The 16866-nt window shown below is 46.1% G+C and overlaps 1 protein-coding gene across 4 annotated transcripts in view; it reads right to left on the bottom strand.

The window, feature by feature from the left end:
- nup214 (nucleoporin 214) overlaps positions 1-16866 on the bottom strand; it is a 187973-nt gene that overhangs the window by 154972 nt on the left and 16135 nt on the right. For 3 of the 4 annotated variants that reach the window (XM_060841580.1, XM_060841581.1, XM_060841578.1), the window contains exons 8-13: positions 15656-15762; positions 12901-12967; positions 10859-10985; positions 5335-5493; positions 4093-4390; positions 353-468 (exon numbers count right to left, since the gene is read on the bottom strand). In XM_060841580.1, the coding sequence (XP_060697563.1) occupies positions 353-468; positions 4093-4390; positions 5335-5493; positions 10859-10985; positions 12901-12967; positions 15656-15762 (874 nt within the window). The remainder of the gene's footprint in view (positions 1-352; positions 469-4092; positions 4391-5334; positions 5494-10858; positions 10986-12900; positions 12968-15655; positions 15763-16866) is intronic. The other variant, XM_060841579.1, reaches the window with a different exon arrangement.

Raw genomic sequence — 16866 nt, forward strand, 5'->3', positions numbered from 1 at the left:
GGGGACGGGGGAGCGGCGGCGAGGGGGGACGGGGGAGCGGCGGCGAGGGGGGAGGAGGTGGGGCGGGATGGTATGGTGGGTGGAGGCATAACAAGGAGACAATGCTCAGGGTGAGGGAAGAGAGGAAGAGTGTGCGATTGATGTGAGGCAGACCGAAAGGGTAAAGGATTTGCAAATAGGAGGGGAAGTGTGAGCCAAAGGTAAAGACAGCAAAGTGGTATTTGCCAGGAAACAGCAGTGTGCACTGGAAACAGAAACTGTTCCTGTCACCAAGAATATTAAAGAACTAAGATGGGACCTCCAAAAGGATAAGAGCACATTTGTGATCTGGTCCCCTTTCTCGGTGCAGTACCTGGAGTTCGTCCCTGTGCTGCAGTACCTGGAGTTGGACCCTGTGCTGCGGAGGGCAGCAGCTGCTTCATCTGTTGCTGCCACTCAGTCTCACTGGATGATTCACTCCCCAAGAACCTACAAAGCAGAGCAATCCCATCACTGCTGAGCAGAACAGGCAGTCAACAACATCCAGAGAGCTTCGAGAAGTAACCAGCGCCCATAAAACATCAAACCACCAAATGGGCACAGACCATTCAGCCCATCCAGTCCACACTTGCTGCAAACCTGTGCCAGGCTCCCTAATGGACTCTTCACTCAACACGTTCAGCTTCGCGAGAGCCAGTTCAGCACCAACACTGAAATGACGTGCTGGGACAAGAAATAACCTCAGTGAGTCAGACAGCATTCACACAAAATGAATTATAACTGTAAGGATGGCTATGTTGTGGTCAGACAGTTTAAGGGTCACCCCCCTGCAGCAATGTAAAGGAAGTAAGGGTATGCACCCACCCCAACGTGTCTGTTCGACAGCCCAGCCAAAACTCCAATACCTTCAAATGATGTGTGCCAAATGGCAGAGGCTGTATCTAAATACTATCTGAGTCAAATAAAAAAAACAGAGGTATTTAAGTTAGTTTTAGAAGCTGACAGAGTAGGAGGAGAGAAATGACTTTCTTCGATAAAGGAGGCCAAAGCAACAAGCTATAACTTTATAACTGCATACCCGACAAATGTCAGCATTAGGGAGCACAAAGCGCCCAGCTCTCAAAGGTGAATTCCATATTGTTATTAAAAACAGAAATTGCTGGAAAAACTCAGCAGCTCTGGCGCACCTGTGGAGTGACAGCAGAGTTAACATTTGAAATCCAATTCCCCTTCTTCAGAATCGTGCTCTTCAACGACAAAACTCTGCAGCAAGTCTCAAAGATTCGAGTGCCAGAGGGGTATTGAGGATATAGTTTCAGCTAGAGGTTCTATTATCCTGGTCTCAGGGAGGCACAAGATAACCACCCCACTTCCACAGCGAGAGCTGAAAGTGACTCAGTGTACATTACAATAGGAAAGGCTTCTCTCTGACGGGGAAACAGATTATTTTGATTTTTTTTGTGGAACATGCGGTGCTGAAATTGGATCCCAATGTGCAGCCCTTCTTCTCCTCACTATCCCTCCTCTCCCATGGCACCCCACTGCAAGGGGGCCTTACATAGAGCTGGCAATCTGTGCTCTTGATCACTACCATCAAGAATGACAAGGTACACCACAGCCTGTAAGTTCTCTTTCAAGCCGCCCACCATCCTGACGTAGGAACATACAGTCATTTTCTCCCCCTCACTGGGTCCACGTTCCAGAAGTTCCTTCCCAAATGAATGTGGGCACACCTGCACTAAACGAATGACAGATTTCCTCAGAAGAGCTCACCACCGTCCTCTCAAGCGCAATCAGGGATGGGCAACAAAGACTGGCCCAGTTAGGGAAGCCCATACCCCTGACTGCTTCAAAAACGCTTCACTGCGGAAAAGGCTTAACAACTGACAAACCATGGCTCCGGTCAGATACCAGATTCTGACATGAACTGAAGGCAGGTTTGGATATTTTACCTTGACCAAAGTAGCCTTTCAGAATTCTGGAATCCAGGCTGGGCAGCTAATTTCACAGCAGACTGACTGCGACTGCTTTCAAACTATTCACTGTCACATTCACTTCAAACCTTAAAGACTCGTTCTCAATGTAAGCCATGTTGTGGTCAGCATGTTCCCAATAATTTTACAGCAATACCGAAAGCCAAAAAGAGAAGGCAACAGTCACACAGCACGGGAACAGACCCTTTGCTCCAAACCAGTCCATATTGCCTACAATCCCAAACTAAACTGGTCCCAGCTGCCTGCTCCTAGCTCATATCCCTCCAACCCTTTCCTATTCACGTACTTTTCCAAATGTCTCTTACATGTTTTAACTATACCAGATCCACCACTCCCTCTGGAAGTTCATGTCACACACTAACCACTGTGTAAAAAAAAATTATCCCTCGTGTTCTTTTTAAAACATTTTCATCTCACCTTAAAAATACACCCCCTGGTTTTGAAATCCCCCATCCCAGGGAAAAGACACCTACCACTCACCTTACCTATGCCCCTCATGATTTTGCAAATGTTTATAAAATCACCTCACAACCTCCTACACTGCAGTGATAAAAGTCCCAGCCTGTCCAGCCTCTCCCCTATAACTTAAACCTTCCATTCCCAGCAACATTCTCGTAAATCTTTTCTGAATCGTCTCCAACTTAATGTGGTGTAGCCACATTTGGAATACTGTGTACAGTTCTGGTCACCATGTTACCAAAAAGGATGTGGATGCTTTGGAGAGGGTGCCGAGGAGGTTCACCAGGTATGGATAGGGCTAGCTATGAGGAGAGGTTGAGTAGATTAGGATTATTTTTGTTGGAAAGGAGGTGGTTGACAGGGGACCTGATTGAGGTTTACAAAATCATGAGCGGTCTACACAGGGTGGATAGCAAGAAATTTCTTCCCAGAACGGGGGACTCGATTACTGGGAGCCATGAGTTCAAAGTGAGAGCAAACAGGTTAGGGGAGACATACGTGGAAAGCTCGTATTTATTGCAGAGGGTGGGGGCCTGGAATGTATTGCCAGTGGAGGTGGTAGGGGCGGCAACAATAGCTTCATTTAAGATGTATTGAGACAGGTACATGAATTGGCAGGGAGCAAAGGGATACAGATCCTTAGGAAATAGGCGGCAGGTTTGGATAGATATGGATCGGCCTGTTCCTGTGCTGTAAGGTTCTTTGTTAACAATATCCTTCCTATAACAGGGCAAGCAGAACTGGACACAGTGCTCCAGAAAAGGCCTCACCAATGTTCTATACAACCTCAACGCGACATCCCAACTCCTGTAGTCAAAGGTTTAAGCAATGAAGGAAAGTGCACAAAATGCCTTCTTAACCAAACTGTCTACCTGCGATCCAAACTTCAAAGAACTGTGTGCTTGAATCCCTGGTTCTCTCTATTCTACAGAACTACCTGAGGCCCTACTTTTAATTGCACCAATCCTGTCCTTGTTGGTATTACCAAGAAGCAATACCTCACATTTATCCAAATTAAACTCCACCTGCCACTCCCCAGCCCATTGGCTCAACTGATCAAAACCCCTTTGTAATCTGAGGTAACCTTCGTCACTGTCCACTACACCATCAATTTTAGTGACATCCGCAAGCTTACTAACCACATCGTCTATAATTTCATCTAAGGAAAAGGATAAATCTACAGATAAAAGATTATCCGTGACAGCAAAGACCAAATAGTCGAGGGTTCCTTTCTATGATGGGGAAGCCTGACGGACAACATTCAAGAATCCAACTGAGATTTCAAGAGAACTTTCTTTAAGCAGTTTGACTATAATCTGGAACTTGCTACTGCGTTGAGTAGTTGGTCTGAATTGCACAGATGCATTTAAGGGAAAGCTGGATAAACTCAGAAGAGAGAAGGAAAAGTTCTGATGAAAGGTCATTAAATCATGACTGGTAACGGTTTCTCTTTCCACAGGGAGTGCCAGATCTACTGATCAAATCCCAGCAGCTTTTGGCTTCCTTGTGGAAGAATGAGAAGAAGTGAAGGTGGGGCAGGAAAGGATTACACAAGAAAGGTGGCATACACCCCAGCATGAGGTCACAGAACCCAAAGCCTTGTTTCTGAACTGAGGCTTGACGTGCTTCGACAAGGCAGGTAGGAATAATACAAACTTGCCTGACAAATTTGGCAGGTGTTACCAGACTCAGCTTAGCTCCAGAGGAGTCCGGTCCTTGACTGTCACTCGAGGAGGACACTTCCTCCAGCTCGATTTTGACTCCAGCATTCGGCATGTCTTTGGGGTGCGGAGTCTGGGCGGGTACCCTCGGGAAGGTGGGCAAAGACGGCAGGATGACTGGCAGCACAGATGGACGGAAGGAAGCCGGTGGGTGCATGGCCACCGCAGACTGCTGTGGCAATGCAGTCACAACGTGCGATGGCATCAGTACTGACGGGGCAGGGATTGATACCTGAGCTGGAAGGCAAGGCAAAACATTAACGGCAAGATCTTCAACACAGCATCATCATTATACTTTGATTCAAGTTCATTCACAGGACGAGGGCAGTGCTGGCTGGGCATGCATTTATTGCCTGTCCCTAACTGCCCAGAGGACATGTCAGAGTCAGCCACATTGCTGTGGGTCTGGAGTCACATGTAGGCCAGACCAGGGAGCGATGGCAGTTTCCTTCCTTAAAGGACGTTAGTGAACCAGATAGGGTTTTCGGACAATCAACAATGGATTCATGGTCACCATTAGCCTCTTAAGTCTGTATTTTTATTAGATTCAAATTCCATCATCTGCCATGGCGGGATTTGAACCCGGTCCCCAAAACATTTCCTGGTTCTCTGGATTGACAGTCCAGAAATAATACCACTATGCCATCACTTCCATGTCCCAGCAAGTACTTATCCCCCAAGAGACATCACCAAAACAATGTGGTCTTCTTCATCAATGACTCTTTTTGGGGCCTTCCCATGTGCAGGTCAGCTGCCATGGTTTCTTCATGCAACAGCAATGAGCCTCCAAATTTAGCCAAACAGTTGTTTAGCGCAAAAAAGGTATATATTATTCAGGATAACTAAAAATTCCCTGCTCCTCTTCAAAATAGAGCTGTAAGATCTTCCATATAAAAGGGCAAATGTGGACCTGAACTGAACCCATCTTTATAAAGACAGCCCTTCTGAGAATGCAGCCCGACACAAACGGGACACACAGGTGCAAAGGGACAAATATCTGGAGCTGGGATTGAACTATTCAGAAGTGAAAATCAATCATAGCTTTTCAAAGGGTATAAGACCCGGTGAACAGCTCTTTCAGAGAGTCAGCACAGTTGCAAATAAGTCAAATGATGTTGTTCCACACTTAAAATTCTCTGGTCGTGGGTATTTCGTCTGTAGGCTGTGGGTGTAACCGATACCTGGCTTGGGTTCTCTCTCCCCTTCAAGGTGTGGGCAAACTGGTGATTTCACTGGTGTCTTCATTCCAGGTATAGAGTTGAGCATATAGAATGGACATAGGAGCCCATCTGTTGAAAGCAATATCAAGATTGGAGGAGGAGGGAAAGTCTTCTCATTGCCTGCAAAAAAAGAAAACGTATTTCATTTAAGGATGTTTTAAAACACCCAGCTGAACTGAAAACCAGTTTTAAAGGTCTGGTCAATTCTATGTTTGTATCATTCAAAACTAAGTAAATGGATGCCACAGTGTATGCAATTATCAAATACTCTTACAAGCAGGGGACATGGCACTGTAATGGTGATATCGCTGGACTAGTCCTCCACAAGAATGCTTTGGGGTCAGGGGTTCAAATCCTATCCTGGCAGGAGGTAGAGTTAATCAGTCTTTGAAAGCTGCGGTCTGTAGTGGATGACCACAAAATTATCAACAATGGCAGTAAGTTTAGTCAGAGTTTTAAGAAGCAAAAGAAAAGAGATGGTGATGTTTCGGGAGGGAATTCCAAAGCTCAGAGCCTTGACAGTTGAAGGTATAGCTGCCAACTGGTGTAACACCGACACCGGAGTGGTTTAAAAGGCCAAGTTATCCCAGTAGAGGCAGGAAAGGCTCAAGAGCTGGACGAGATTGCAGAGATAGTGGGGGGTACGCAGTCACGGAGGCACGTCGAATAAAGATGCATCTTCTATGACAATGACGACAACTGTTTTACACACCCTGCCAGATTATTTTCATTGCTGACAGAATATAATAAATTCACAAAGGCGTTCCAAGTGCAATGTGGACACGGGAATTTAGAAGATGCAAAAATAACAACAAATTAATTTAAATTGATGGACTAAATTATCTTTCACATTGGTCTGTGTAAATGTTTGGGGTGGTGATAATTGCTTGCAGTGATGGATTACAGTCTGCTGCAGTGTATGGTGCCAAGCAACAAGGTCTTGAATTCCCCTTCCCTCGACTTCACTTGGAGGGGGTAACGCTCCCATCTGAAAGCTTGTGCTTTCAAATAAACCAGTGGGACGATGATATCCAGGTCGTGTGTGAGACTTCTGACCTTTCCCACTACATTACTGTAGATCATCATCTGGTGCCCAGCCATTCCTCCCCCTGAGAGGTTCTGGCTGGAGAGTAGGGAGCCAGGGCTCACCGACTATTGCCGTATGTGGCTGTTAGAGGGAAGAGGAATTACCCAGAAAGATAGTTAATCCACACATGGATTTTTCTGACAATTGACGATATTTCATGGTCATTATTAGACTACCTAATTCCAAATACATTTTCATTTTGAATTGAAATATCATGATCTGCTGTGGCTCCGCACAGCGTTCCCTGTGTCTCTGGATTACTAGTTCAGGAACAATGCCTCTATCCGATAGTTCCCATGCCCCGGAATGGCTTTCTCCTGTGTCAGAGATACTGTAACCACGGCTGTTGTAGTCTTGACTTTTCAATGAGTTCCTCCCTTCAGTTCATGCTGTGTTCCAGTTGTTTGTCCCATCCCCCCATCTATCTCTGAGGAGACAACTTCCAATCAAAATGCAAAGCACCAACCAACTGGATGGAGCAGGTCATCTCTAATACTTCACCTTCCCTGAAACGCGAGTACACCGTTGGGCATTTAGAAATAGACGGGGCCTTTCTTTCTGAATAATTGTAGATTAAACTTTCACTGCAGTTGGGTCACTCCCCCCTTCCACCAGCTGCTTCCTTACACAGAAACCAGTGTTGTTAGTAAGTGGTGGGACTTTTTACCCCATCGGTTATTAGGTCCTCTCCAGAGACTGAAGCGTTGTAACCATGGCAGAGGTTCAGGTCAGAGCTTTGAAATTCTTACCAATGTTTTGAGGACTTTGCTGAAAAGCCCTGGCATTAGAGGTGAATTTGGAGAGTATCCCCAATTTTGGCCAAGTTCAAACCCTGGGAGCTTCTGCTCACCCAGGTCTGGGAAGGATATTGTTCAAGCTGCAGTAGGTTCAGAAAAGATTTCCCAGGATGTTACTGGGTATGGAAGCTTTGAGTTCTACAGAAAGGCTTGATAGGCTGGGACTTTTTCCACTCGAGTGTAGGACGTTGGGAGGTGACCTTACAGAAGTTTATGAAATGATGAGAGACGCAGACAGAGCTAATGTTAGTAAGTTTTTCCCTAGGATGAAGGATTTAAAAAAAGAGCTGAGGGGCAAACTTTTGACACAGAGGGTGGCTTGCATGTGGAATGAACATCCCGAGGAAGTGGTGGCTGCAGGTACAATCATAACGCTTAAAAGATATTTGGATAAGATCGCAGATAGGAAAGGTTTGGAGGGATAGGGACCAGGGAGCAAGCAAAAGGGAATGGCTGAGTTTGGGATTATGGTCGGCATGGACTGGTTGGACCGAAAGGTCTGTTTCCATGCTGCATGACTCTGTGACTGGTTTCATTATCTTTTAGTTTCTAACCCTGCTCCCCATGGAGAAGCGTAAACGCATTTGAAGTAACACGCCATCCAACCCAGCCTGGAGTTCACTTCTTTTTGGAATGACTTACTTAATATTTGTAAGTAATAGGTCTTACAGCTTTAAGAGAACACAAACTTGTAGGTTAATGGAACACACGCACGTGAATCCCAAACAAGAACGTGAGGCATTTCTCTGTCCCCACCGTGCTGCCAGACTGGGTGAATATTTCCTTCATTTATTTTTATTTCAGATCTCTAGCATCTGCTGCATTTTACTTTGACTTAACTGGTAAACCACACTACATCCTACTATCACAAATTGCACTTTGCAAGAACACACCACAACACAAACTAGTTTGTGTCTCATCTTGCTTTGGGGAACTTCAACTTCCCAAATATTGACTGGGAATACTATAGTGCAAGTACTTCAGACGGGTCAGTTTTTGTCCATTATGTGCAGGAGGGTTTTCTGACACAGTATGTAGACAGGCCAACAAGGGGCAAGGCCATATTGGATTTGGTACTGGAGAATGAACCCAGCCAGTTGTTCGATTCAGAGGTAGGTGACCACAATTCAGTTGTGTTTACTTCAGTGATGGAAAGGGATAGGTATACACCACAGGGCAAGAGTTACAGCTGGGGGAAAGGCAATTACGATGAAATTAGACAAGATTTAGGATGCATAGGATGGGGAAGAAAACTGCAAGGGATGGGCACAACAGAAATGCGAAGTTTATTCAATAAACACCTACTGTGTGTCCTTAATAAGTATGTACCTGCCAAAGAGGGTGGAAACTGTCAAGTGCAGAAGCTGTGGTTTACTAGGGAAGTTGAATCTCTTGTCAAGAAGAAGAAGCAGACTTATGTTAGGATGAGATGTGAAGGCTCAGTTAGGGCGATTAAGGGTTACAAGATAGCCAGGAAAGACCTAAAGAGAGAGTTAAGACAAGTGTGGAAGGGACATGAGAAGTTGTTGTGGAATAGGATTGGAGAAAACCCTAAGGCTTTCTATAGGTATATAGGGATAAAAGAATGACTAGAGTAAGATTAGGGCCAATCAAGGACAGTAGTGGGAAGTTGTGCGTGGAGTCAGAAGAGATAGGGGAAGCGCTAAATGAATATTTTTTTGTCAATATTCACATTGATCTTTTCCAATGTTATAGAGGAGAATACGGAGGGAGAGGCTACTAGACTAGATGGGATTGAGGTTCACAAGGAGGAGGTGTTAGCAATTCTGGAAAGTGTGAAAATAGATAAATTTCCAGGGCTGGATGGGAGTTATCCTAGGGTTCTCTGGGAAGCCAGGGAGAGACTGCAGAGCCTTTGGCTTTGATCTTTATGCCATCATTGTCTACAGGAATAGTGCCAGATGACTGGACATTAGCAATTGTTGTTCCCTTGTTCAAGAAGGAGAGTAGAGACAACCCTGATAATTACAGACCAGTGAGCCTTACTTCGGTTAGGGGTACAGTGTTGCAAAAGGTTATGAGAGATAGGATTTATAATCATTGAGAGAGGAATAAGCTGATGAGGGATAGTCAACATGATTTTGTGAAGGGTAGGGTCATGCCTCACAAACCGTTGAGTTTGAGAAGGTGACCAAACAGGTGGATGAGGGTAAAGCAGTTGATGCGTATATGGATCTCAGTAAGGCGTTTGATAAGGTTCCCCATGGTAGGCTACTGCACAAAATAGTGGTTTGGATCAGAAATTGACTAGCTGAAAGAAGACAAGGGTGGTGGTTGATGGGAAATGTTCATCCTGGAGTTCAGTTACTAGTGGTGTACACCACAAGGATCTGTTTTGGGTCCACTGCTGTTTGTCATTTTTATAAATTACTTGGATGAAGGCATAGAAGGGTGGGTTAGTAAATTTGCGGATGACACTCAGGTCGGTGGAGTTTTGGACAGTGCCGAAGGATGTTGCAGGTTACAGAGGGACATAGATAAGCTGCAGAGCTGGACTGAGAGGAAGGAAATGGAGTTTTATGCGGAAAAGTGTGAAGTAATTCACTTTGGAAGGAGTAACAGGAATGCAGAGTACTGGGCTAATGGTAAGATTCTTGGCAGTGTAGATGAGCAGAGAGATCTCGCTGTCCATGTACATAGATCCCTGAAAGTTGCCACCCAGGTTGATAGGGCTGTTAAGAAGGCACACGGTGTGTTGCCTTTTATTAGTGGAGATACCGAGTTTTGGAACTATGAGGTCATGCAACAGCTCTAGTGTGGCCACACTTGGAGTATTGTGTGCAGTTCTGGTCACCACATTATAGGAGGGATGTGGAAGTTTTGGAAAGGGTTCAGAGGAGATTTACTAGGATGTTGGCGGGTATGGAGGGAAGGGCTTACGAGGGAAGGCTGAGGGACTGTTTTTGTTAGAGAGAAGAAGGTTGAGAGGTGACTTAATTGAGAGATAGAAGATAATCAGAGGGTTAGATCGAGTGGACAGTGAGAGCCTTTTTCTGACGATGGTGATGACTAGCACGAGGGGACATAGCTGTAAATTGAGGGGTGATAGATATAGGACAGATGACAGAGATAGTTTCTTTATTCAGAATAGTAGGGGCATGGAACACACTGCCTGCAACAGTTGCACACTCGTCAACTTTATGGGCATTTAAATGGTCATTGGATAGGCACATGGACGAGAATGGACTGGTGGAGGTTAGATGGGCTTCAGACTGGTTTCATAGGGTGGTACAACATCGAGGGCCGTAGGGCCCGTACTGTGCTGTAATGTTCTGTGTTCCAACCTCCATGAAGTGCACCTCAATGGCATACAGTCCAAATCAATAAGGTGCAAACTCAGTCCCATCCCAGGGGACTTCAGAAAATCCAGGCCGGCCCACTCAGGATGGGAACTGAGGGAATGCAGCAATGTCAGAGATGCCATCTTCTCAGGTTTGAGGTAAAAGATTGCTGCTTAGAATGGGTACAGTTTACCCCAGTGATCCCCGTCCTATCACATCTCGGGCTAACAACAGCTAATCATGCACCATTAAATAACCATCATAAACATCTATTCATAAACCAAGAGTGAAAAGTTCACCTATGGCGACTGCTTGCTGATTGGTGATGTCAATACCAATACCAACTGGCATTGTGTCATCGCTATTGTCAGTCACAGGGAATTCTGCTCGGGCTGCATCCTCCAAGACCCAGACTTCCCAGTTGACCTGAACGAGAAGCAAAGAACATTCAGAGACTTGCAAAAAGTGTATAAGGGCAGCCTCCCACCACCCTCTCACGGTACAAATAGGGACGGGCAATAAATGCTGGGTCCGTCCAGCAATGACCAGAAGTGAAGTTTGAAAAAGGTAGAAGAGTCATTGTATCGCCCCTCGCTGCTGCATGGTCTAATCCCTCGCAGCACTGCGTTCAAATCTCTTATTCCTCACGGTTCCATCAAACCCTTCCCTCAGCCACTCCATTTGGTGGTGAGTTCGACATTGGCTAACAACGTCCTTTTGAATTCTCGATCGGATTTATTTAAAACTTATACATATGGCCCCTTGCTTTGGTTTTTTACAGGAAGTGAATGCATTGTCTCCTTGTCAACCCAACTAAGTCACCTCACAATCTCAAAGACCGCCCTCCATCAGATAATCAACTTCCTCTTTTGAGTCCCAGCCTGTTTAGGCTTCCTTTGTCAGTGCAATGCAGCAGTACGTGGTATCATCTCTGAACGTTTGTTACCTGCACCATTTCCAGTGTTCCAATACCAGGGAGATGGAAACTGATTACCCAATACAGTAGATGTGGTCGGGCCAAGGTTCAATATGAGTTAGACCGAACTCTTCTGTCTGGAGATGTGAACCCCAGTGTTTTGTTTAATGGTCTTGGTGACCAACATCACTACCATTACAGCTTGTGCCTCTGTGCTCCCGGGATCAAGTGTCTACACTCGAACCACAATGGTCAGGATTTGGAGGTCTCGTGGTAAAGTTGTTGGATTAGTAATCCAGCTCCCAAGCTAAAATTAGATTAAATTCTGTGCAGAGTGGAAACAGGCCCTTCGGCCCAACAAGTCCACACCGACCCTCCCAGTGACCCACTCAGACCCACTACCCTCTGACTAATGCACCTAACACTACAGGCAATTTAGCATGGCCTATTCACCTGACCCGCACATCTTTGGACTGTGGGAGGAAACCGGAGCACCCGGAGGAAACCCACGCAGGCACGGGGAGAACGTGCAAACTCCACACAGGCAGTTGCCTGAGGCAGGAATTGAACCCGGGTCCCTGATGCTGAGAGTTGGCAGCGCTAACCACTGAGCCACCGCACCACCCGTAACCCTGGGGATAGAATTCAAATCCCATCACAGGAGTTAAAGGTATTTGAAACGGGGGCAGTAGGGTGGCTCAGTGGTTAACACTACCGCCTCACAGCAAGGGATCCAGGTTCGATTCCAGCCTCAGCTGACTGTATGGAGTTTGCACATTCTATCCTTGTCTGCGTGGGTTTCCTCTGGATGCTCCGGTTTCCTCCCACAATCCAAAGATGCGCAGGTTAGGTGAACTGGCCAAGTTAAATTGCCCATAGTGTTCCGAGATGTGAAGGTTAGGTGCATTAGTCAGGGGAAAATGTAGAGCAATGGGAACGGGTCTGGGTGGATTACTCTTCAGAGGATCAGTGTGGATCGGTGGGCCGAGGGACCTGCTTCCACACCGTGGGGATTCTCTGATTCTACAATAGAAGGTAAAGTTCCTGTCAGTAATGGTGACCATGACAATGATTCGCGATTGATGTACTTTTCAGATGGAGAATCTGCCATCCTCATGTGGTCTGACCCACAAGTGGCTGCAGACCCATAGCACTACGGCCGATTCCTAACTGCCCTCTAACAGCTGCTCAAGGTACTCAGCTCAAGGGCAATCCGAGATGAGCAGTAAAGGATGAAAAAACTAACTTATTTTATTGCCATGTGTATTTTACAGTAAGACAATAAAATACAGTGAAAAGCTTTCATTGGTTTTATGAGTGACACTCATCTCAAGAAGAGGTTTTTTAAAAAAATCCAGATCCTATTCCTCGCTAATATACAAATTATTTCAGTTAAAAAAAGCCTTTGGAAGTCAGTGGTGTTACCTTATCGGGCTGCCGAGCCACAACGCTGACTTCAATTGATGCAGCTGAAGAGGCCAAGATAAGATCCCTGTAAATAGCACAGTATGAATTGGACACTGCAGTCAGTATTCACCTCAGAGCCAAACCCAGCCCAATTCTAGACATTCAAGGCTAAAACAAAATCAGCTTTTATTCTGCAAGATCTTTACCATCAAATGTTTTAACTGCTTTAGAGTGAGTTCATTTACAACAGAGATCTACACAGCAAGCACATGTCAACTTGCTGAGAGCGCTCAGTAATCTGTTTACAACTTAACTGCAGGTGAGGTCAATGCAAAACCTTGAACAGCCTCTGTCGAATAGTTTTTTTTAAACAAGACAGACTGCGTAATGCACTGGCCAAACAGACTGCAGACTAATCAAATAAAAGCAAAATGTTGCAGGTGCTACCAAAGGTAGCACAGTCATTGGATGGGAAATGTTAATTCGGTTTCTCTTTCCACAGATGCAGCCAGATTGGCAGAGTTTCTCCAGCACTGCATTTTGAAACACAGAGCGGCCAAGTTTGGAAATGTATCTTATACAAGGGCTGCTCGATGTACTACCATTAACATGTCACTGGACCCTAACCAAACCCTTCACCTATAGAATGCCTTTCACCATTTGAGGATGGCCCCACCACAAATCGGTTTACTGTCTAAATACCGAATGTCGGACAGCAGCAGCCAATGTGCAAGCAGCAAACTCCCACAAACCACGAAGAATCACCAAACCCTCGGTGGCTCAGTGGTTAGCACTGCTGCCTCACAGCACCAGGGACCCGGGTTCGATTCCAGCCTCGGGTGACTGTCTGTGTGGAATTTGGACATTCTCCCCGTGTCTGCCTGGGTTTCCTCCAGGTGCTCTGGCTTCCTCCCACAGTCCAAAGCTGTGCAGGTTAGGTGAGTTGGTCATGCTAAATTGCCCGTAGTGTTCAGGGATGTGTAGGTTAGGTGCATTAGTTAGGGGTAAATGTAGAGTGATAGGGAATGGGTCTGGGTGAGTTACTCATTGGAGGATCAGTATAGACTTATTGGCCAAATGGCCTGTTTCTATATTGTAGGGATTCTATGAATCTGTTTGTGTGGTTGATTGAGAGATGAATATTGGCCAGATCAGCAGGGGAGACTGCTCGTCCTCAAAGTGATGCGCGGGTCGGCAGCTCCAACTCTGCTGAGCCACATCAGTGCTAACAGGATCGGTCTGAATTCAGCACAAAGGCTCTCAAATACAGCCAAATCCCAGGGCCCTCTGCCTCTGAGGGGAGTGTACAGTATACTGCATCTTCTCTGGTTGGTCCCAACTTCAAACTCCAAATCAGCCAATGTGATCTGGGACAGTGGCAGCTGGACAGTGCTGAAGTGGATCAGTAACGTACAGACACAGGGTGATTGCTCTGGGGAGGTGGGCCCCAATCCCACCATGGCAGCAGTGGATTCTGAACTGAAGTAATTACTAAATTTAGAATTGTAAGCCCATCATCAATGATGGTGGCCATGAAATTACTGTGGATTGCCAGAAAAAAACTGCCTGGTATCCTTCTCATATTCTTAAGGCAAGAGTATCTTATCCAGCCTGGGTGACCTATCACTTCACATCGACAGCGATGTGGTTGACACTTCATTCTCTCTGAAAGTCTCTCAGTTTGGTGTCCTTCCCGGGAATAGCCACGAGAGATGTGACAAACAACAGCCCCTTTGCAAATTACTGCATTTCAGATAATCATCTTTCAAAAGCTACAACTGAATCTGCCTCCACAACACACTCAGGCAGGGCTTCCCGGTCGCTAACCACTCCACATGGGGAACAGAATCATTCTCGACTCACCACTGGCTCTTCAGCCAATCACTTTGATCTGTTACCCTCCACTTCCTGACCCTTCCAGCAATGGGAACAGTTTCTATCAGCTCTGTCCACTCCCCTCATGAACCTGAAGGCTGCTACCAAATCTCCTTTCCTCCTCTCCAACCTGTCCAGGGAGCTGACCGCCTCTGTCCCCGTAACCATTCAGGCCAACCTTCTGTGTCCCGCCAGCACCTCTGTATCCTTCCTGACGCACGATGCCCAGAATTGGACACAATATTCCTGTTGCACCAGCCAGTGGTTTGCCATGTCGCAGCGTAACTTCCTTATTTTGGTACGTTTTGCTCCGTTTCTGCTCAGGTTTCGGAATTTGCTTATTACAGGGCGGTCTGGTGTAACGCAACAGTTGTATCCCTCTGCAGCCTCGCACTATGGAAACCTGCTGTGGAAAATCACACTGCAGAAGCTCGCTAATAGAAAATCGCTAAACCTGCTCAGTGGAAAGCTTGCGGTATCCAAACAACGTCCACAAATCGTCAATTGTGTTATAGCCAATTAGTGTTGATGAAATGCACTTTATACCACAATCACCTTTACTGCGTTTCTCCCTTGTTCTTACCAAGGTAAGTCACTTGCCAGTTCTTTGCATAAGATTTCATTCCCAGCCACTGTGAAGGAGCGTGGCTCCTCCTCAAGTCCCTTGTGATGCATGTCACCGTTCCCTGAGCTACCTTGTACATGTTGATGCTGGGGGTATGATCAGAGCCAGGCTCTGCTGTCACGGCCCACTGATAAAACAAAGTGATTCCGGGGACAAGTTGCACCTATCACGGCTGGAGGTCGAATCCAATCTGTCAGGTGTGACTTGTACTCTGAATCTTATCAATTTCACATTCACCCAGTGCATTGTGAATGAAAGCTGTCCTCAACTTACCAATACTCAAAGTAGTGCAGGTAGTAATGGTGCTGCCTCTCAGTCGATATCCCAAAGCACAGGTCATTAAAGTTCAAGAATTGGTCCTCTCGTTTCTCATCCTTTTTCTGAAAAATAAAGCACACTTTCATTTCATCACCAACAAAAAAGGATTTATATATACTCACATTAAACTGTATTAGCAATAAATGGTGCCAAAACTCAGCACTGTGAGATGCCAATGGTGACAATTCTTTAAAGAGAAGCTCAGCAGCAGCTTAACACCCCTGTCTCTTTCTCAATAACCACTTCCCAGGGGAACAGGCCAACCTACTCTTTGACTTTGTTACCAGACCCACCACAGCGCTCGTTATCCTTGCAACAATGGCCTGATTCACACTGCTCCGTAGCATATTCTGGCAGGGTTTCCTCAATGGCATGGACGGTTAAAGAACAAATAAACTTATATTTACACAGCACCTTTCAGAATAAGTACCTACAACAGCAGGTCAGAAACTGGCAGTTCTGAAGTAAGTAACTCATCTCCTGAGGATCTACAAGGTACAAGTCTGGAGTGTGATGGGCTACTCCCCATTTGCCTGGACAGCCTGTACAGTTCCAACAATACTCAGGAAACTCAACACTGCAGAAGCTAGAATCCCATCCACTGCCCTCAAAACTCATTCCTGTCACACTGATGCAGAACAGAAACAGTGTGTACCAGCGACAAGGTGTAATGCAGCAACACACGGCTCCTTTGGCAACACATTCCAAAGCTACCACCTGGACCAGCCGGGAGCAAAGCAGGAGACAGCCAGGAAAACTGCCTGCACGCCCCCCCACATCAAACAGCATCATCACATGGACCTATTTCATCATTGCTTCAATGTCACTGGGTAAAAAATCCTGGCAATCCCTTTCTAACCACATTGTGGGAGTGTCTGGACAAAACAGACAGCAACAGTTCAGGAAAGCTTCTTACTTCCTGAATGCGGAGGTGGATGGAGGTGTACAAACCTCAGAGGGGCATAGACAGGGGAGATGGGGAGAAACATTTGCCCTTCGTCCAGGGGTCAGTAACAAGGGGACACAGTTGAAGGAGCAGGAAAACATTTCTCACCCAGAGGGGGTTAGGTTTCTGGAACTGACTGTCTAAAAGGGAGGTCGGGACAGGAACTCTCCAGATAGTTAAGGGACAGCACGGTGGCTCAGTGGTTAGTACTGCTGCCTCA

Source organism: Hemiscyllium ocellatum, chromosome 21, assembly GCF_020745735.1.
Source record: "Hemiscyllium ocellatum isolate sHemOce1 chromosome 21, sHemOce1.pat.X.cur, whole genome shotgun sequence".
NCBI classification, from domain to species: domain Eukaryota; kingdom Metazoa; phylum Chordata; class Chondrichthyes; order Orectolobiformes; family Hemiscylliidae; genus Hemiscyllium; species Hemiscyllium ocellatum.